Source organism: Nicotiana tomentosiformis, chromosome 2, assembly GCF_000390325.3.
Source record: "Nicotiana tomentosiformis chromosome 2, ASM39032v3, whole genome shotgun sequence".
Classification (NCBI taxonomy): Eukaryota; Viridiplantae; Streptophyta; class Magnoliopsida; order Solanales; family Solanaceae; genus Nicotiana; species Nicotiana tomentosiformis.
The window spans coordinates 54,269,345-54,291,619 of NC_090813.1; the positions used below are offsets into that span (position 1 = coordinate 54,269,345).

The 22,275-nt window shown below is 37.9% G+C and overlaps 3 protein-coding genes across 3 annotated transcripts; all 3 read right to left on the reverse strand.

Annotated features, from left to right (window-relative positions):
* Positions 1–262: 262 nt before the first annotated feature.
* On the reverse strand, positions 263–4,475 carry LOC104095591 (probable LRR receptor-like serine/threonine-protein kinase At3g47570). The gene is made up of 4 exons (XM_070193326.1): positions 3,985–4,475; positions 3,004–3,920; positions 918–2,909; positions 263–777 (listed from the first exon to the last, which is right to left on the reverse strand). The coding sequence occupies exons 1-4, from the start codon at positions 4,473–4,475 to the stop codon at positions 533–535; spliced, it is 3,645 nt and encodes a 1,214-aa protein (XP_070049427.1). The 3' UTR covers positions 263–532.
* Positions 4,476–9,398: 4,923 nt separating this feature from the next.
* Positions 9,399–10,632, reverse strand: LOC138904825 (LRR receptor-like serine/threonine-protein kinase GSO1). The gene is made up of 3 exons (XM_070193327.1): positions 10,305–10,632; positions 10,070–10,213; positions 9,399–9,763 (listed from the first exon to the last, which is right to left on the reverse strand). The coding sequence occupies exons 1-3, from the start codon at positions 10,630–10,632 to the stop codon at positions 9,399–9,401; spliced, it is 837 nt and encodes a 278-aa protein (XP_070049428.1).
* Positions 10,633–10,681: 49 nt separating this feature from the next.
* On the reverse strand, positions 10,682–11,221 carry LOC104109867 (putative receptor-like protein kinase At3g47110). Its single transcript, XM_009619242.1, has one exon. It carries the CDS (start codon positions 11,219–11,221, stop codon positions 10,682–10,684), a length of 540 nt encoding a protein of 179 aa, XP_009617537.1.
* Positions 11,222–22,275: the final 11,054 nt, after the last annotated feature.

The window sequence follows — 22,275 nt, forward strand, 5'->3', positions numbered from 1 at the left end:
TGGTGCATTATGAACTTGAACATTAGTGTGTAATCTGATTATGGCATAGCACAGACATGCTTTTTGGTGCATAAAGTAGTTTATTCTTATGATTTTTAATTGTTGGTTTCGTTAAAATATACTGCTTTAACTAATGCATAATGGTGACATCTTAGAATATTATTCGGTGTTGTTCTGAAAGAGAGGGGAAAATGATGGACTATAATTAGACTAATGTAAACTCTAGCAGTTAGAAAAGGTAGGAAGAAAATATGAAGCTCCATTCTAGCTGTCATATGGTGGGTCATTTGGAAAGAAAAAAATTTGAGATGTTCTGAAAGCAAAAGAAAGAACATATACAAGCTGAAGTACAATATTGTATTCATCTTAAATAGCGCAAATGACATAGGCAATCAAGCATCAATCCTGAGCCGATGGTCTAATTCCACCTAGTGGCGACTATTGACAAACAGGAGCTTGATCTTTTTGAGGGTTGAAAGAGCATCTTCCATGTTAATTCTTGCATCAGGTATCACTACAGTGCAGCTCAAAGCTAATTCCATGATAGATAACATATATTGCATCTTTGTGTTGGCTTTTTCATCCTCTGCTCCACTAAATTAGCATCCACCACCTTATGAATTCCACTTGAAAACGAATCACTAACCCAACATCGTATGCTCAAGTCCCCAGTAAATCTATCATCACTTGGTCGCAATCTTGTAAACGTCTCCATCATCAAGATGCCAAAACTATAAACATCGCTGATCGTGGATACTATTCCATCTTGGCCATACTCTGCAATCATAGTCGAAAATAATTAGAAGAGCTTCCTTACTAGAATATTCTAAAACGGTTGTTACCAATCTATATCCAAAGGAAAGAATTAGTGTTTTGGGTACTCTAAGGATATGGGGAAGCTTTAAAAGTTATAATACCTGGAGCAATGTATCCAATGGTTGCAATTATCCTAGTTTGAACAAAAGCGTCTCTTGCACCTAACAATTTTGCAATGCCAAAATCACTGACATGGCCAACCATATCTTGATCTAGCAAGACATTGCTTGGCTTCAAGTCACAATGCACCACATGTGTTGAATAGCCATTGTGAAGATAGTCCATTGCAGATGCAACATCTATCATTATATTCAATCTCTGCAACATGTCTAAGAAAAAGTTATGAGAGTATAGCCATTTTTCAAGTGTACCATTCGGCATGTATTCTAATACTAATGCTCTGAAATCAAGGTTAGAGCAACTAGTGATGACTTTAGTAAGATTTCGATGGCGGAGGTTTCTTAGCATCTCACATTCTGTGTCAAAACTTTTGAATGCACCCTCTAATTGCACATTGAATACCTTTGCTGCCAAAAGAGTACCATCCCTAAGCATCCCTTTATAGACCATGCTGAAACTCCCACTACCAAGCAAGTTGCTTTCACTAAATCCTTCTGTTGCTTGTTCAAGTTCATAATAGGAAATTCTTTCATGCCCTTTGACCAGAGTCACATCTGCTTGACCTGCATTCTTCTTTTTCTTTCGCAATCTTAAAAATACATATGCAAGGGCTAATGCAAGAAATAGCAGCCCCACTCCCAAAAGGACGTACAAAGCCAAGATTGCCTTTTTCCTCTTTGACCTCTTAGTAGATTTGACGACACATGGTGGCACATGAAACTTAGAATCGCCACAAAGAGCATCATTGGACAAGAAAGATTGACCCGTGGCATTTGCAAAAGGACCTCCGGTGGGAATCTCTCCACTGAGTTTATTGAATGAGATGTTCAGATATTTGAGATTCTTAAGAGCTTCTAATGGCTTTGGAATTTCACCACTAAGATTGTTAAAAGACAACTCCAAGACTTCCAAGGCCAACATTTTGCCAAATGAATCTGGAATTGGCCCCTCTAATCTATTATGTGCCAGAGAAAGTTTAGTCAATTTATCTAAGCCCCCTATAGTGCTAGGCATCTCACCAGAAAAATCATTTTTCGACAGATCAATGAGTGCAGCAGCCCTTAAATTTCCAATCTCTTGAGGAATTTGCCTACTTAATAAATTGGATGAAGCATCTAACTCTATGAGATCTTCAAGGCTTCCCAAGCTTGAAGGTAAACTCCAATTCAGGCTGTTGTAGGCTAGATAAAGTTTCCTCAAACTGGTAACGTTTCCTAAGCATGGTGGCACTGAACCAGAAAACTGATTTCCTGACAAGTCTAGTGCTCCAAGATTCTTTAAATTGCAGATAGCATCTGGTATGGTTCCTTCTATCTTGTTGCTATCTAGGTAAAGTTCTTGAAGGTTCAGCATGCCTAGGACAGTTTTTGGAATATGTCCAATCAACTCATTGTTAGACAGAGTCATCTTCGCCACTCCAGTAAGATTACCAATTTCTTCAGGAATGATGCCCTTCAGTTTACAATTTTCTCCATAAAAAATTTGCAGAGTGTCAGAGAAATTTCCAATAGATGCCGGAAGAACACCATCCAACGGATTTTCAGCAAAACCGACTTCTCTTAGATTCCTACAGCTTATCAAATATGTCAGAAAGCTCAATGAGGAATCGCTAAAAAAATTGTTCATCTGCAAGTTCAAAAGCTCAAGCTGTTCTAAGTTACCAAGTGATTGAGGAATTGGACCTGTGAAACTGTTGTAAGCGATGTCAAGTATTCTGAGTCTTGAAGAATTTGAGATAGAAGGAGAGATAAAACCACTCAGATTATTCCCTCCAATATAAAATTCTTCTAGGTTTTGCATGCCACGGCCTAAATCTGAAGGTAAAGTACCTGAAAACCTGTTACTGCCAAGTGCTAGGATCAGCAGTGTGGACATGTTCAAAATACTTGCAGGGACAGAACCAATAAACTCATTTTCAGATAAATCCAGTTGCTGTAGTTTCTTAAGGTATCCTAGCTCCACTGGTATCTCTCCTGTCAAGTGGGGGAAATATATCAGTACCAGCTTGGTCGAAGAGAAAAAAAGGGAGAAAATTTCGGATTTCTTTGTAAGGAAATATCATACTACCTTCCAAATGCATAGATCCAAGAGCTAATCCTCTCAAAGCTGTTAAGTTGGCTAATTCTCTTGGTATAGTTCCAATGAATTCATTTTCATACAATGACAAGAGTTGAAGCTTTCTGCATTTTTCTAATTTTGGTGGAATAACTCCATTGAGGTAGTTGAACGAGATGTAAAGTCCTTCCAAGTTTGGAAGATGGTCACATATAGTTGTTGGAAGCTTACCAGCGAGATTGTTGCCAGTAAGAGCAATGCGTTGAATTGATGTAATATTAAATATTGTTGGTGGTATAGAGCCAGTAAGTCGGTTGCGTTGCAGGTCTAAGAAAGTCATGCAACGGAGATCACCGAGTTCTCGAGGGATCTCTCCTACAAGGAAATTTTCCCTTATTCTCAACACTTCCAGCTTTGTTAGATTGGAAATGGAAGATGGGATTTCTCCAGAGAATTGATTGCTGGAAAGGTACACAAAGCGAAGTTTGGGTAACAAACTTAAAAATGATGGTATGATACCAGTAAAGTTATTGCTAGTGACATTAATCAGTTTCAATCTCTGCAAATGAGCCAACTCTTCAGGCAAATCCCCATGAAAAGCGTTGTTACTGATGTCGAGGGAAACTAGAAATGAGAGGTTTCCAAGGTGCGGCGGAATGGTACCATGAAGTTGCATGCTTGAAATGTCTAAAGCTGCGACTCTATGGTGGCGAGAGCTGCAAGTGATTCCAAGGGCTAATGCAAGAAATGGCAGCCCCACTCCCAAAAGGACGTACAAAGCCAAGATTGCCTTTTTCCTCTTTGACCTCTTAGTAGATTTGACGACACATGGTGACACATGAAACTTAGAATCGCCACAAAGAGCATCATTGGACAAGAAAGATTGAACTGTGGCATTTGCAAAAGGACCTCCAGTGGGAATCAATCCACTGAGTTTATTGAATGAGATATTTAGATATTTGAGAATTGAGATTCATAAGGTCTTCTAGTGACTTTGGAATTTCACCACTAAGATTGTTAAAAGACAAATCCAAGACTTTCAAGGCCAACATTTTGCCAAATGAATCCGGAATAGGCCCGCCTAATTTATTATGTGCTAGAGAAAGTTTAATCAATTCATCAAGACCCCCTAAAGTGTTAGAAATCTTACCAGAAAAATTATTTTTTGATAGATCAATGAGTGTTGCAGCCTTTAAATTTCCAATCTCTAGAGGAATTTTCCCACTTAATAGATTGGATGAAACATTGAACTCTATCAAATCTTTAAGGTTCCCCAAGCTTGTAGGTAATCCTGAATTCAGCCTGTTGTAAGATAGATAAAGATTCCTCAAACTGGTAACGTTCCCTAAGCACGCTGGCACTGAACCAGAAAAATGATTTCCTGACAAATCTAATGCACCAAGACTCTTTAAATTACAGTTAACATTTGGTATGGTTCCTTCTATCTTGTTTCCATATAGGTAAAGTTCTTGAAGTTTCAACATGTCTTGGACAGTTTTTGGAATATGTCCAGCCTATAAAGTTCAGTTGATAAGGAGGTGAAATGATGATTGTATTGAATCTGATAACAAGCCTTAAATACATAAATTACAACAAACTAGAGCTGAAGTAAAGTTAACTGTCTTCTACAGAAGCTCCTATATAATAGAAACTAATATCTACTCCTAAAAATGCTCCAAATTATGAGGAGACTTATTCAAACTGTACCAATCAGTAACAAGAGATTAAGAAGATATTATCCCATGACTTGGTCAAGATAACCATAAGATAAGATGGTTAATACACCCCCTCAAGTTAGACATGGTGCAACAATGCCTAACTTTGAACGACACCTAGCAAAGGCTGGTTTAGGTAGTGGCTTGGTGAAGGTATCAGCAAGTTGATCATAAACATGAGTATGCTTAACATGAACTTGATGAGCTTGAACTTGGTCTCGGACATATGCGAAATCTACAGCAACATGTTTCATGCGGGTATGAAATACTGGGTTGTGAGATAAATAAGTAACTCCAACATTATCACAGAAGATTGTTGGCGTCTTCGGAATGGTGACATGTAACTCACGGAGTAAGTTTCGCACCCAAGTGAGCTCCGAAAGTGCATTGGCAACTGATTTATACTCTGCTTCGGTGGATGAGCGAGCCACGACATGTTGCTTTTTTGATGACCAGCTGACTGGATTCAGACCAAAGAAAAGGATATAACCTGATGTAGATATTCTGTCGTTCGGGTCGCCTGCCCAATCGGCATCAGCATACACATATAGATTAGAGTCTGAGCTGCGAAGGATGCGAATGCCTGAACTTGCTGTTTCTTTGAGATACCGTAGTACTCTTTTAACCGTTTTCCAATGTTTATCAGTCGGAGCATGAATAAATTGCGAAAATTTATTGACTGCATAAGATATATCAGGCCGAGTGAAGGACAAATACTGCAATTTGCCAAGGGTGCGTCGGTAGCACGTTGCATCAGTAGGGGGGGAACCATCGACTACCCGAAGCAGTTGACTGGAACATGTAGGAATAGAAACGGCTTTACAATTATCCATATCCAGTTCGGAAAGAATGTCCAAAATATATTCAGATTGAGAGAGAATGAGACCATCTGGTACTTGCTTAACTTCAACACCCAAGAAATAGTTTAAATGGCCAAGATCCTTCAATGAAAATCGATTTGCCAAGGAACTGATAACAAATTTAATCAATAGTGGATGATTTCCAGTGACCAAAATATCATCAACATAGACGAGCACATAAATAGTTGCAGCCGAATGCCTCAATACAAATAAAGAGGTGTCAAATTGACATTTAACAAAGCCCATCTTCTGTAAATGTTCATGCAAGGCAGTATACCAAGCCCGGGGGACTTGTTTGAGGCCATAAATAGCCTTTTTCAGTTTGCAAACATGGTATGGAAATTGGGGATTAACAAAGCCTCGAGGTTGAGACATAAAAACTTCTTCATCCAATTTCCCTTGCAGGAAAGCATTATTGACATCAAGTTGATGGATTGGCTATCTGTGTTGCACAGCTATTGATAACACTAGCCTTACCGTTATTGGTTTAACAACGGGACTGAATGTCTCATGAAAATCTAAGCCAGGACGCTGCGTGAACTCTTTTGCAACTAGACGAGCTTTGTAACGTTCTATGGAACCATCCGCTTTTCTTTTGATTCGGTACAACCATTTGAAGTCCACAACATTTGTGGTTGGATCTCGCGGTACCAATTCCCAAGTCTGATTTTTCATCAAAGCATCATATTCGGCTTTCATTGCTTGTCTCCACTCTTCATGTTTGTTAGCTTGTTTGAATGTTATAGGCGTAGGAGACAAATGGGTCAGAAAAAAGAATGTTCTTTTGGGCTTGAAAATATTATTCTGTGACCTGGTTATAATGCGAGTTGGTTCTGGTGGTATTGTAGGGGAGGGATCAATTGTAGATGGGTTTGTGGTATTTAGACTGTCAGAGAGTGCCGAAGTGGAGGTTGGAGGAGGGGCTTCTCTGGTGGTTGATAATGGTTGTTGGGATGGCATGTTGCTGGCTGTGGTTCTGCGTCTCTGATATGTGAGCAAAGGAGGAGGTTGTTGCTTATTTGTACCAGTATTTTGTGAAGGAGAAAGTGCGGGGAGTTGCAAAGAAGAAGGAGAAGTGAGTTGTGTATTACCTGAATTCTCTGCAGCTGCTGGTACTTGGCTGTTGTTGTTGGAGTGAATATCTCTATTGGAATCAGTAGAATGTTGAAAGTTGGACTCTAAAAAGACTGGAATAAGCGATGGGATAGAGGGAGGTGGTATTTGAATTGTATTTGGACTGTCCTCTTTTGAGTTAACCACTTCCCAACATACTTTGGAAGTATTTTTTTGTAAATGTATGAACATTTTTTTAAAAGGGAAAATTTTTTCAAAAAATTGAACATCACGACTTATGAAAATTTTAGACTGTGTCGGGTCAAAGCAGATATGAGCGTGGTGAGTGTGAGAAATACCTAAATACACACACGGGGTGGATCTGGGTTCAAGTTTATTTTTGGTGTAAGGTTTAAGCCATGGGTAACAAAGACAACCAAAAACTTTTAGTGTGGTATAGTTAGGAGATTGACCAAATAACTTTTGGTAAGGTGACTGATTATTTAGGATGGGTGTGGGAAGTCGATTAATAAGGTAGACAACATGATGACAGGCAAAAGACCATAGTTCAGGTGGTAAAGATGCTTCATGAAGAAGAGTTTTAGCCGTTTCAATAATATAGCGATGTCGACGTTCAGCTATGGCAACACGTTGTGGTGTGTAGGGAGGTGAAATTAAGTGTTCAATGCCATTTTGCTGAAGATAGGGGTGAAGACCTATAAACTCACCCCTCCATCTGTATAAATTGAAGAAATTTTTGTTTTGAAGAAATTTTCTACCAAAGGATGAAATTGTTTAAATATCGATGCAACCTCACGTTTATTTTTAAGTATATACAACCAAGTATATTTGGTGTATTGATCAACAAAAATACAGTAATATAATTTTTTGTTTAGTGATAAAACGGGTGATGGTCCCCATAAATCACTAAAAACAATCTGAAGAGGAATATTACTGGACAAAGTGAGTCGTTGAAATGGCAAACGATGCGCTTTATTAGAAGAACAAGCATTACAAAATTTAATTTTCTTTTTTTGGTAGAAACAGGTAAAGAAAACTTTTTCAAAAAAAAATTTAAAATCGTAGAATGTGGATGACCCAATCGACAATGCCAGAGATGAAGTGGGGCTTTAATGGAGACAAGGCTGACTGATGGTGGTGTGGGTTGCAGATGCGGCCATTCATAGAGTCCATTTTTATTCTGGCCTTGTACCAGCGGCTTCAGAGTATGCAGGTCCTTCACAACAAAAGTAAAAGAAAAAAATTCAACAGATGTTAGGTTATCTTGGCAAAACTTAGCAACTGAAATTAGATTCTTTTTAATTGATGGAGCACAAAGAGTGTTAGAAAGCTTGAAAGCAGTTTTAGATGCTTGTATTTGAGTTGAACCAGTATGAGTAATGGGAATGGTTTTACCGTCACCCATGGATATTTTCTCATTTTCTGTATACTCTTCAAGGTTGTGAGGCTCTGCAGTAACATGGTGCGTTGCACCAGAGTCTAGAACCCAGGAGTTTCTAGTTGACTGCATGCTAGAAGCAAAGTTAGCTTTAGCTTCAAAGTGATTGTGCGACTTGGAGCGACAAACATCTGCCGTGTGCCAAATCTTTTGGCACAATTGGCATTTGACATATTGCTTAGATTGTCTCGAATTTTGCTGATTATTGGAATGCCATTGTCGAGGCTGAGATGATTTCCATGGCTGATTGTTGAAATGGCGGTTGTTCCTGTTGAATTGAGGAGGCGTGTTGGTTTTCTGGGCTACAACTGCTGTAATCATAGAAGATGATTTCTCAAGGTCTTAGTGTTTGAGGAAAAGCTCGTGATCTGTGAGCTTGTGAAATAATTCCTCAAAGCTCAGAGAGGAGTCTCGTGCGCATATCGCAGCAGATATTTCGCGATACTCAGGGCCAAGGCCACTTAGAATTTTGACAACAAGTTCGTCATCAGTGACAGGTGAACCGACAACTTTGAGAGCATCAGAGAGAGAGCGGACCTCCTGTAAATACTCTGCAATGGATTTCGAGGCCTTCTTGGTGTTTTGCAATTGATCTCGCAAGCTAAAGATGCGAGTATGACTCTTGCTGGCGTAAGCCGTGTGAAGAAGTTCCCATGTTTTGTGAGCAGATGAAGCTGTGGCAACAGTTGGAGCAATAGTAGGATCGACGGATGCCATCATTGCTTGTTGGATCAATTGATCCTGAGAGAACCAGATTTGATACTTGGGATTTGGTACAGTAAGATTATTTTGGATAATATTAGGTGAAGGTGCAGTTATGGTTCCGTCAAGATGTCCCATGAGTTGGTGACCATTTAATAGCATCACAAGTTGAGCTTTCCAAGTTGAGAAGTTGAGGTTACCTTGTAGTTTAATAGGTAACTGAGCAACAGGATTAAATTGTACCACATGAGTGGTAGCAGAGGCTGCAGGATTGCTGCTGGCAGCAGTAGCATCACCAGAGTTTATGACTGAAGCCATGGATGCAGGAAGTTTAAAGGGAACGAATTGGATCTAACTCGGTGGAGTTTATTGATGCCCTGATACCATATAAAGTTCAGTTGATAAGGAGGTCAAAGGATGATTGTATTGAATTTGATAACAAGCCTTAAATACATAAATTACAACAAACTAGAGCTGAAGTAAAGTTAACTGTCTTCTACAGAAGCTCCTATATAATAGAAACTAATATCTACTCCTAAAGATGCTCCAAATTATGAGGAGACTTATTCAAACTGTACCAATCAGTAACAAGAGATTAAGAAGATATTATACTATGACTTAGTCAAGATAACCATAAGATAAGATGGTTAATACAGCCAACTCATTGTTTTGCAGACTCATCCTTGTCATTCCAGTAAGATTACCAATTTCTTCTGGAATGACGCCCTTCAGTTTACAACCATGTCCTTCAAAAATTTGCATAGCAGAAAAATTTCCAACTGATGCAGGAAAAACACCATCTAACGGATTCTCAGCAAAACTGAGGACCCTTAATTTCCTACAGTTTGTCAAAGATGTTAGGAATCTCATTGCTGAATCACTGGAAAAATCGTTCCACTGCAAGTTCAGCATCTCAAGGTATTCTAAGTTACCAAGTGACTCAGGAATTGGGCCTGTGAAACTATTGATTCCGAGATCAAGACCTATAAGTCTTGAAAAATTTGAGATAGAAGCAGGGATAAAGCCACTCATATGATTATATGCACAATTAAATTTTTCTATGCTGGGCATTCCATGGCCTAAATCTGATGGTAGAGTACCTCAAACAGGGGCCTATGTAGCATATAAGTAACAGGTTGAACTGAACCTATAACTTTCGATGCGGAGCATAAATTTATGTGTAAAATTTAATAAAATTTGAACCCATAACTTTAAAAATATAATGAGTTTAATGCTAAAAATCTTAAAGGCTGAACCCATAGAATTTAAATCCTGGATCCGCCTCTGACCTGAAAGCCTGTTTTGTTCAAGTGCTAGGTTCTGCATTGCTGATATGTTGAAAATACTTGCAGGGATAGAACCAGTAAACTCATTGTGGTATAATGACAGTGATCGTAGTTTCTTAAGATTACCTAGCTCCATAGGTATCTCTCCTATCAAGTGGGGAAAATATGAGTATCAATTTGATGGAAGAGAAAAAATAAGCAAACTTCAGTTTTTTCTTGTAAGGAAATATCACACTACCTCCCAAGTTTTGTACTCCAAGATATAATTCTGTAAGAGCTGTCAAGTTGGCTAACTCTCTTGGTACAGTTCCAATGAACTCATTATTAGACAATATCATAATATCAAGCTTTCTGCATTTTTCTAAGTTTGGTGGAATAACGCCACCTAGGTGGGTTTTAGAGATGGCAAGCACTTCCAAGTCAGGAAGATGGTCACATATAGTTGTTGGAACCTTACCAGTAAGATTGTTTTTGGAAAGAGCAATGATTTGCATTGTTGTAATGTTAAAGATTGATGGTGGTATAGGGCCTCTAAGCTGGTTATCTTGCAGAACTAGGATAGTCATATGACGAAGATCACCAAGTTCTCGAGGGATCTCTCCTTCGAGATAATTTCTAGACATACTCAACTCTTTCAGCTATGTTAGATTGGAAAGGGAAGATGGGATTCCTCCGAAAAACTGGTTTTCGAATAGGTAAACAAAGCGAAGGTTTGGCAACAAACTTAAAAATTGATGGAATAGCAGCAATGAAGTTATTTCTTGAGCAACGAAACATTTTCAACCTCTGCAAATGAGCCAATTCTTCTGAAAACTCCCCATGGAATTTGTTGTTGCTGATGATGAGGGAAGCGAGAAATGAGAGGTTTCCAAGGTGTGGAGGAATAGTACCATGAAGTTGCATGCTAGAAATATCCAAAGCTGCGACTCTATGGTGGCGAGAGCTGCAAGTGATTCCAATCCAGCTGCATACTGGGCTGGAAGAAGACCCATTAGTTGCTAAGATGTTGTTAGGATCAGAAGAAGAAATGTGAGATTTCAAGGCAAGAAGAGCAGCTTCATCAGTGCTGATATTGGGAAACTTAGCCAGTGAAGTATGGTGATGAAGCAAAATAAAAACTGCAAGAGCAAAGAGAAGACTGCAACTTTTGTCCATAATTATAAGAAGCAGGTTTCTCCTTTTCCTAAAACAAGAATGAACAATGCAAAGATCTTGGATGATCTATTTAATGATATAAATTCACAGGATACCAATATACTGTTGTTAGTGTTTGGAGTGTCAATATCAGAGTGGAAGTAAGTCAACCGCTGATGGAATATTTTTGACTGGTTGTGAGTTGTGGTCACAGGTGTCAGTCAACTAATGGACTAAACACTTGAAAAATTATGTTATTGAGTGGAAATGAATAAACTTATGGACTAACAGGTTTGAAAATGAAGTCCATATTATAAGAAAAATCAAATTATGGTGGATGTCTACTCTTCCTCCATGATCTTCTCAAATGTTTAATGACATATTCAATGATATATTTTTATGGTTAATGACATATTTAATGACATATTTTTCTTCACTTTTTATGCCTTTATAAAGGACTTGTAATAGATAGAAAAATATACACAATTGAAGAAGAAATACTCTTCCTTCTCTCTATCTCTATTTCTTGTTCATGTTTTACTAAATTGCTTTTATTTCATAACTTGTTCTTGTTCATGTTTTACTAAATTACTTTTATTTCATAACACGTTATCAACACGACTGTGCTCCCATTTTTGTACACCTCCATATAGGCATAGACTGTGCTTTGTGTTTGCTATCCTTATACCAACAATTCTGTGGCTATCAAACAAAATAAAGATAGAAGCCAATGGGCTGGATACTAATACAAGATAAGTTTTCATCTTTCTAGCTTATTCATATTTTTATTTTTATCTTTCACTAATCTCAAATTTTTTCTATTTTGCCATGATAACTCACAATAAGCTTTCAGTATTTTATTTCCATTTTGTTATAGCTTGAAAGTGTGCGATCCCTGCATTGGCAAGTATAGTTTTTGCTTATTCTTTCTTGACATCTGATATGAATTTTTAGTTATCGTTTGGCTATCCTTCAAGGGATCTATTCATGAACCAAATCAAAATGCATGAATATATATTTTGTTATTAAGTTTTGAAACAGGTACTCTCTACTCAATTCTTTAACTTATATTTAACGTGCTGAATAGTGCTTACATATATGTGCGCAGATATCAGACAACCAATGTGCCCTTTACCCTTTTCACGCTAAGATGAATGTTACTATGATAATATTTAATGAATAGAACTAAACTGGTACTATTCCAGCATAGTTGGTTAAATGCATGCATAAATAAACATAATATTGTGGCAGGATAGTTGTAAGCATAATAGATATTCTGATTTACAGTCAATCTTAGCCTTTGACTATCATCTATAATCCATATATTATGATGTGAATTGGATCGCATATGTAGATATTGGAAGTACTACAAGAATTATATATATGCTTCCAAGTCCTAGTCTTTATTCTTACTTTATTGATTTGCTTTATCGTTTACAAAATTGGTAAGTGTTCTAACAAATTATCTAATATTTATTTGAATGCACTTCTATTTGAATTCACGTAAATCTAAAAGTGATAACACTTAGAAGGAATGAAACGTTTTCGTCCTACAACCTTAAAAAGTGGTTATATTTTTAAATCTTGTTATAACTAATTTTGTTTATGTTTCTGACCACAAGATTGATAATTTAATCTTGTACTTTGGTCTATTATGCAACTAGTTAAGACATATTTAAGTTCTAGTGCACTATAATAATAAGAGTTAGGTTTGAGTCCCAACACATTTTGCCTAACATGCCTTTATATGGGTAAAGCATTGAATTTGAGTCACAATGCACAGTATAGATGAAAGAATCATGAAGCCCGCCCTACTTGATATGCTCCATTCAGTGAAGCGAATGTGGCAACAATATATGATAAGTTTGAAAGACGACAAAATAATTTTTCATGACTGTATGAATGTACGAAGACATGACAAGGGACGAAATAATAATTTGTCTTCATTATGGTAACTATAAAAGGAGAACAATAAGGGTTCTCGATGTAATCCTTCAAAAAGGTGAAGGAAATATTTACCATCAAAATGGTATGAAAAATTTATAAAGCATGTCACAATAATTATACTCCATTTTTTTAAAAAGAATGTGACTTGTGATAAGCATTGAGAATGCAGACTCATTCCTGAAGGTGAATGTAGCAATATGTAATAAAAGTAATGAATAAATACAATGCATGATTGGATACATGCCACAACTCACCTCTAAGGGAGGTTTGAGACAAAGAAAGATAATGAATATTACTGTGTAGTTACATGAATATATCATTGGTCGCATACAGATGATACGCCAAAAATATTTTGTGATGCCTTATGAAAGTTATTAAAAGCAAAATTAAAGCAAGAAATTATTTTGCTTATGATGATTTTGAACATGACAATTATTATGATATGATTCTCTTTGTGAAGGAGACATTCATTATATGGATGGTGTGACAAAAGATCTTATAGTACAAAAGCAGTTAAGAGCTCTGAAAGAACTAATTTGTTACTACCAGGATGAATCAAATTGTTCATGACATTAATATTGTAGAAAGTCTCAAAAGAAACATTTTGATTTACAAATATATTAGCCAAAGTGGTTGGCATATTGAGACTTTGAATAAAAAGAAGATTGAATATCTTTATATTACTATAATCATACCGGGTAAATATGAAAAGTTACCTGACTTTTCTTCTATTTGTACTACACAAGTATAAGCATGATGATGCAATCACAAGCCACAAGTAAGCTAGAGGTTTACTAAAATAAATATTAGTTGGCATGACCGGTTGACCATCTCGGTTCAATTATGATGCGAAAAATTAATTGAAAATTACATTGGCATATATTGAAGAAATATAAGATTCTTCAACAATTGTGTTGCTTATTCTCATGATATACCAGTTGAGGTTGGGATTGAATCCCTTGATTTCTGGAACGAATAAAAGGTGATAAATATATGGGCCCAGTCACCTTCCACGTGGACCGTTTATTATTATATGATTTTAATAGATGCATCTATTCCATGGTAACATGTGCATTTGTTATCAACTTGCAGTTTGGATTTTGCAAGATTGATTGCTCAAATTATTAGAGCATAGTTCCATAATATAAATTATGATGATTTATCTTGATAATACTGGTTTTAATCCAAGTTGGTTTAGCAGAAATTGTATGCCTCCAATTATATCTAAACCATTGGTTATGAGAACAAAACTGCCAAAATAAAATTTGGTATGTGATGTATTATTTAATATACAACAGCACTTGTACGCATCTAGTCAAGTTATGATAAGTTCTCCCTATCACAATCGGTTCAGGGTCAGGAACCAAATAATTTCCATTTAGAAATATGAATGTGCTATATGATTTAATTGTTTCACCACAATACACAAAGATGGATCCCCAAATAAGGCTAGGGATATGTGTTGGTGATCCCAAGAATATGGGAGAAAATGGTCAGCTAAAAAAGTAATGCATGCAATGAATTATTATGAGTACATCTAGATCCTTGTATGCGAAAATATGAACTTGAAGTTCAAGTGATAATTCATTTGCAAAATTTTACTAGGCGTATTTGCTGACCCAAGCTAAATGTCATATTCAGCTACTAATGCTCCAAATAAAATAAAGTTCATAATGAATAGAGTCTATGTCATGCATGAAGCATAATAGACTAATCGATTCCGAAGGATAAAACTCCTTGTAGAAGGAGAAGAGCAAATGTTCAAGATGGTTATAATAAGGAGGCAAGTGCTCTAAAAGAGCACCACGACATAACACTTCATAAGACCTCATAGGAGAGGCTCAGGTACCTGAAAATAATAAGATAAAAAGATCTCAATAAGTTATGTCTTTATTGGGTAATAGTAGAACTGATATAAAATGATCGTCGATGATATTGTAAATATAATGTAGCGCTCAATATTATTAATATTGACGAGGATCTTGAGATCAAATCTGTCATGAAATTTGGATAGTTTGGCCAAATAAAAAAATACGCAATGAAAACTGATTTCACCTGAAAAATATGAAGTTGGACGGATAGTCCCAACACCTAAAATTATAAAGCCAGTGGAAGTATAAATGTGTTCTTGTACGAGAAAAAGTCAAGTCGATAGACATAAAGACGACTTGTGTCACAAGAAGATTTGTAAATATCCAGGCGTTGATTATATAGAGACATGTTCCCCTCTGGTGTATGTCGCCATTTCAGGTTTTAATCTGGCAATACAAAAAAAAACGTGATATGCGTATAATGGAAATCACTGAAGGATTTAAATTGTTCTGAAGCATATTAAGGTTTCCAAGAAATTTATTAAATAAGGCTTCAAAAATTCTTATACGGATTGAAACAATTAGAGCGCATGTGGTATAATCGCCTGAGTAAGTACCTGTTGAAAGAAGGGTACAAGAATGATTCAATTTGTCCTTGTATCTTTTTAAAAAGATATGGATCTAAATTTGTTATAATCACCGTGTATGTTGATGATTTAAATATCATTGGAACTTCTAGGGAGCTTCCTATAGCAGTAGAGTTTCCTAAAGCAGTAGACTATTTAAAGAAAGAATTTGAAATAAAAGATCTTGGAAAGACAAAATTTTGTCTTGGTCTACAAATTGAGTATATGAAAGATGGAATTTTTGTTCATCAATCAACATATACTAAAAAGAATTTAAAGCGATTCTATATGGATAAAGCACATCCATTCCGACCTCATGAAAATAATGAAGAGTTTCTTGGTCCCGAAGTACCATATCTTAGTGCAATTGGTGCACTAATATATCTTTCTAATATTACAAGGTTTGGCATAACTTTTTTAGTTAGTGTCTTAACAAGATATAGCTTTGCTCCTACAAGGAGACATTGGAATGGAATCAAACACATATTGCGATATCTAAAAGGAACTACCGATATGGGATTATTTTATGGCAATGATTGCAGTCCCGATCTTGTTGGTTATGCCGATGCTGGGTATTTATCTGACCCACGCAAGACTCGATCTCAAACATGCTATGTGTTTACATATGGAGGCACTGCCAATATCTTGGCGATCGACTAAGCAATCAATCGTGGCTACGTTATCTAATCATGTTTAGATAATTGCTATTCATGAAGCAAGTCGAGAATGTGTATGGTTGAGGTCTATAATATACCTTATTCGAGACAAATGTGGTTTGAAGTTTGACAAACTACCCACAATTTTGTATGAAGACAATGCAGCATGCATAGCCCAATTGAAGAGAGGATTCATAAAAGGGGATAGGACAAAACAAATTTCACCGGAGTTATTTTTCACGCATGATCTTCAAAAGAATGGTGATATCAATGTATAACAGATCCGTTCAAGCGATAATATGGCTGATTTGTTTACCAAATCTCTACCGACGTCAACCTTCAAGAAACTAGTATACAAGATTGGGATGCGAAGGCTTAAGGATATAAATTGATGCTCTCATCAGGGGGAGTTAATACGTGTTGTACTCTTTTTCTCTTACACGGTTTTGTCCCACTGGGTTTTTCTTGCAAGGTTTTTAATGAGGCAACCAAAAGGCATATTTCTAAACATGTGTACTCTTTTTCCTTCACTAGGATTTTTTTCCCATAGGGTTTTTTCCTAATAAGGTTTTAACGAGGCACATTATCTATGGACATCCAAGGGGGAGTATTATAAGAAAAATCAAATTATGGTGGATGTCTACTTTTCCTCCATAATCTTCTCAAATGCTTAATGACATATTCAATGACATATTTTTATGCTTAATGACATATTCAATAACATATTTTTCTTCACTTTTCATGCCTATATAAAGGCCTTGTAATAGATAGGAAAATATACACAATTGAAGAAGAAATACTCTTCCTTCTCTCTATCTCTATTTCTTGTTCATGTTTTACTAAATTGCCTTTATTTCATAACTTGTTCTTGTTCATATTTTACTAAATTGCTTTTATTTCATAACAATCCAAATGTTATTCCAACATAAATTATATTTTTGAACAAAGGTGCTGCATTATTGAGGACTGGTAATTTGGAAAATGGCATTTGGCGCTACATGCATTTATGGGTTGTGGCAATCTTCTCTTTACTCTATTCTATCTGGTCACTTGTGGAGTTGCATTTACAAGTTGACTATACGATGATACAAAAATTCTTTAAAAAATGAAGAGCGGAGAAGACAATTTGGTAAATATGAACCAAGAAATGGGATGTTGATACTAAACTTGATCCAGTTTCCCATTTGAAATAGAAGCAACGTCACCACTTTGAGGGCATAAGGGGTTGGAGGGGAGGGGGAAGGGGGGGGGGGGGCATGCTGCGAATCCTCTTGAAAGAGAGGGGGTGGGGGTGGATAGAGTTTCTCACAAATTGTAACACTAAATGGCTTAAGCTCTTGGGACAAGAAACGAACACTAGACCTCAAACCACACTGAACCCGCTTGAATCATTGCACTAGAATATGTCGATCAACAAGTTGATTCAAACTGTGTCACTTCACTACTGTATAATCTTTCATATGCATAGCTGTATGCGGTAGAACCGAGCTCTATGCCTGATCGAGCATCTGGAAAAATAAGTCAAGGATCGGCACCTACGTAGGAGATTGAAGTCAAGATGTAACTGAGCTCGATATCGAGGATCGAAGCTCGAACAAGGCCACCAGGTTTGCCCTCGAGTTTATCGAGGGCTCAACCAACCCCGCTTCTAACAACCTCGAAGAAAAGCTTTGCCAACTCATACGACAAGGGTCCATGATTCTCGCCATTAGCTAATCATTATGGTGAAAATTATGGGACTAAGTAAAAAAGAGAGCTAACATTCTACATAATTTCTTATAAAATAATGTCTCAAAGGTTCCATCTCCTTATATATATATATATATATAAAGAGGGAATGGAGTAATTCAGGGGAGATACATTGTAACATACTTCAAAGAACAACATACTATCTTTGCTAGCTTTGTCCATATTATTTTGGCTTCAATAATATTCTAGTCTCAATAATACCACTCCTAGATTCGGAAGAATTTAACTTTGCAAGGCTTAAGTTGTTCGATCTGTGTGGTTTGCATTTGCTCTTCTATTTGTTTTCCCATATTAAATCTGATTTTTCACTTTGTATCAAATTATATCACGTATCCTTAAAATCACGTATAAATTTAATTGTTATTTGATTTTGAGGGTAAACAGTTTGGTGCCCACCGTGGGGGCTAAGGATAATAGTGGTTATTTGATATAAATCTCTATAACACACACAACTTTACACTTGCTCTTTAAAGTGTCTTTAATTTCAGGCTGAGAATGACTAACTCTCAACTATTTCCCTTGCTGCATATCGACAACGGATCTGGTCATCAAGGTGAAAATAACAACATGGAGCCCGGGGATGTAAGGCCACCCGCCGACCCCGTTGGGACTCGGGTCACAGATCCTATTGACGTTAATTCACATGTGGCCATCGACGCGAACCAACATACTGGTCTCAAGAACAACGTCTATGGTGGAACTCGATCTGCAGCTCAGAACACACAAAATATCGAAGAAGACGGGATCAACCTACGCATGATTTTCGAAATGCTGCAAGCTCAACAGGTGGTGATAGCTCATTTGCAGAGCCAAACGCAGGCACCGAGCAGGGTTGAATCCGGTACACCCCAAGAAGTCACCCACAGAACAGGGCCAGTCGTAGTAAGGTCAAATGAACGAGAGTCGGGGACTAATCCCGAAATTATAAAAATGCTCGAGGAACTGACAAAGATGATAGAGTCAAGGGAAAAGAAGATCGAAGCAAACGATAAAAAGTTCGAAACCTATAATTCCAGGGAAGACTAAATCCCAGGAGCACCCCTGATACTGAAGGGACTGGATTCTAAGAAGTTAGTGCAAAAACTCTTTCCTCCAAGCGCGGCCCCAAAACCTATCCCTAAGAATTTTTGTATGCTCGAAATACCTAAGTACAATGGAACGACCGATCCAAACGAGCATGTAACCTCTTATACATATGCTATCAAAGGGAACGATTTGGAAGACGACGAAATCGAGTCTGTTTTGCTAAAGAAATTTGGGGAGACCTTGTCGAAGGGAGCCATGATATGGTATCACAACCTTCCCCCCTAATTCTATTGACTCATTTCCTATGCTTGCAGATTCTTTTGTAAAAGCACATGCTGGTGCCATCAAGGTCGAAACCAGGAAATTGAACCTTTTCAAGGTCAAACAAAAAGACAATGAGATGCTCAGGGAATTCGTGTCCTGCTTTCAAATGGAACGAATGGATCTGCCACCGGTCGATGATGATTGGGCCGTACACTCAATATCCGAAGCTCGGTGGCTTCACAATAATTGAAGCAGAATCTGATCAAGTATCCTGCCATTACCTGGGGCGATGTACACAATCGGTATCAATCAAAAATCAAGGTCGAAGATGATCAACTCGGGGCCACTTCAGAATCTATTTACCCTACGAGGATCCTCGACAGAGTCAAGAGAGACGTCGATCGTGAACCGGGATCAAACAAGGAACATTACCGGCCATATAATAGAGATTAGAGGAGTAGTGGATCTGGGCGGAATCCCGTAAGAAGGGAAAGGAGAAATGAACAAAGTCAAATGAACCGGGGACTCATGACCAAAAACAGCTTCGACAGGATCGTCGAGACTAAAGAAGCGCCGAGGCTATCAGAGTAAAACTTCAACATCGATGCGGCCGCCATCGTATCAGCCATCGGGAAAATCAAGGATACCAAATGGCCTCGACCTCTACAATCCGACCTAGCTCAAAGAAATCCCAACCAGGTATGCAAGTATCATGGAACACACGGTCATAGAACGGAAAACTGTCGGCAGTTGAGGGAGGAAGTAGCCCGACTATTCAACAACGAGCACCTTAGAGAATTCTTAAGCAACTGGGCAAAGAATCATTTTAGGAACAAGGATTCTAATAGATATACAATTCAAGAAGATATCAAACCTCAACATGTCATTAATATGATCATCGGTGGAGTCGATATCCCACAAGAGCCGATGACAAAATGCACCAGAATCTCCATCATCTGGGAGAAACAAACTCGAGATTACACGCTTGAAGGAGTCTTATCCCTTAGCAATAAGGATGCAAAATGGATCATGCAACCTCACAACGATGCACTGGTAATATCTGTACTCATAAATAAAACTAGAATTGAAAGTGTCTTGATTGATCCATGTAGCTCGGCCAATATAGTTTGGTCGATGGTCGTAGAACAACTTGGCCTGAAAGACAAAATCGTGCCTGCAGTCTGAATTCTAAATGGGTTCAACATGGCGTGTGAACCCACTAAGGGAGAGATAATGTTACCGGTTGGCACCGCCGGGATCATATGAGAGGCCAAATTTTATGTTATTGAAGGGGATATGAGGTACAACGCCCTCCTCGGTAGGCCATGGATCCATCACATGAGGGCAGTGCCCTCATCTCTTCACCAAGTATTGAAGTTCCCGACCCTAGGAGGGATTAAGACAGTCTATGGGGAACAACCGGCCGAAAGAGAAATGTTTGTCGTCGAATAAGTGATTCAGATATCAACATCCACTACATCTAAGGAACCAAGCTCGAACACGAGCCAAAAAGCCAAATAGCAATCACCGATACCGGTCGCGAACCGATTGGATAAACAAAAGACTAATGAAGACGATGATTATGGGGTTCCCCTATATTTCATAGCCCCCGATGACTCCGACGCAACAAAGTCAACGGTCGAAGAGCTAGAACAGGTTATATTGATCAAGAATTTGCTCGATCGGAAGGTATACCTAGGCACAAGTTTAATTCACGAGCTTAGGAAAAAAATTATTCAATTTATTATAGTTAACATAGATTGTTTTGCCTTGTCCCATCTTGATATAACAGGGATTCCCTCGGAGATAACTACCCACAAACTAAGCATGGACCAAAATATCAATCAGGTCAAGTAGAAAAGGAGACCCCAGTCCGAGGTTAAACACGCTTTCATCAAAGACGAGGTATCTAAACTCCTTTAAATAGGGTCCATTCGAGAGGTTAAATACCCAGATTGGTTAGCAAACATAGTGGTAGTCCCTAAAAAAGGGAATAAACTAAGAATGTGTGTAGATTACAAAGATTTGAATAAAGAATGTCCCAAAGACTCTTTTCCCTTTCCCAACATCGACCGTATGATCGATGCCACGACTGGCTACGAGATCCTCAGCTTCGTCGATGCCTATTCTGGGTACAACCAAATACAGATGTACCCGGGTAATTAGGAAAAATCTCCTTCATCACTAAAAATGACACATACTGTTATAATGTAATGCAGTTTGGGTTAAAAAATGCCGGTGCGACAATACTAACGCTTAGTGAATCGTATGTTTGAAGAAAAAATAGGGAAATCGATGGACATTTATATTGATGATATGTTGGTTAAGTCCCTGCGAGCAGAGGACCATTTAAAGCATTTGCAGGCAACTTTCAGCATATTGAAGAAGTACAATATGAAGCTGAACCCGGAAAAATGTGCGTTCGGAGTTGGTTCGGGTAAATTCCTCGGGTTTATGGTATCCAACCGAGGAATCGAGATCAACCCCGACAAGATCACATCCATAGAGGATATCACAATTGTGGACAACGTAAAGGCCGTACAAAGGCTAACCGGGCGAATAGCCGCTCTGAGGCGATTTATTTCGAGGTCATCCAACAAGAGCCATCAATTTTTCACACTATTGAAAAAGAAGAATAACTTCTCATGGACCCCGAAATGTCTACGAGCTCTGGAGGATCTCAAAAGATACTTATCGAGCCCACCGCTGCTTCACACACCAAAGACAGATGAACAACTGTATTTGTACTTAGCAGTCTCGGAGGTAGCGATAAGTGGAGTCTTAGTTCGTGAAGAGCAAGGTACGCAATTTCTGATTTATTATGTTAGTAGGACCTTAGGTGAGGCTGGAACTAGGTACCCACACCTAGAAAAACTGGCGCTCGCTTTGATAAGCGCCTCTAGGAAGCTAAAACCTTACTTCCAATGTCACCCCATATGTGTCGTAACTACTTACCCATTGAGGAATGTCATGCATAAGCCCAAACTCTCGGGCTG

Bases quoted from the DNA above. Each gene is read 5' to 3' on its own strand.
- LOC138904825 (XM_070193327.1), bottom strand. From the start codon at position 10,632: ATGACTATCCTAGTTCTGCAAGATAACCAGCTTAGAGGCCCTATACCA. The intron at 10,214-10,304 runs GTAGTGTGATAT...CCCACTTGATAG, and splicing joins TGGAGTACAAAACTTGGGAG to GAGAGATACCTATGGAGCTA. The intron at 9,764-10,069 runs GTCAGAGGCGGA...CAAGACTTATAG, and splicing joins TGAACAAAACAGGCTTTCAG to GTCTTGATCTCGGAATCAAT.
- LOC104095591 (XM_070193326.1), bottom strand. From the start codon at position 4,475: ATGTTGAAACTTCAAGAACTTTACCTATATGGAAACAAGATAGAAGGA. The intron at 3,921-3,984 runs GTCACTAGAAGA...CAATAAACTCAG, and splicing joins CTTAGTGGTGAAATTCCAAA to TGGATTGATTCCCACTGGAG. The intron at 2,910-3,003 runs GTAGTATGATAT...CCCACTTGACAG, and splicing joins TGGATCTATGCATTTGGAAG to GAGAGATACCAGTGGAGCTA.
- LOC104109867 (XM_009619242.1), bottom strand. From the start codon at position 11,221: ATGGACAAAAGTTGCAGTCTTCTCTTTGCTCTTGCAGTTTTTATTTTG.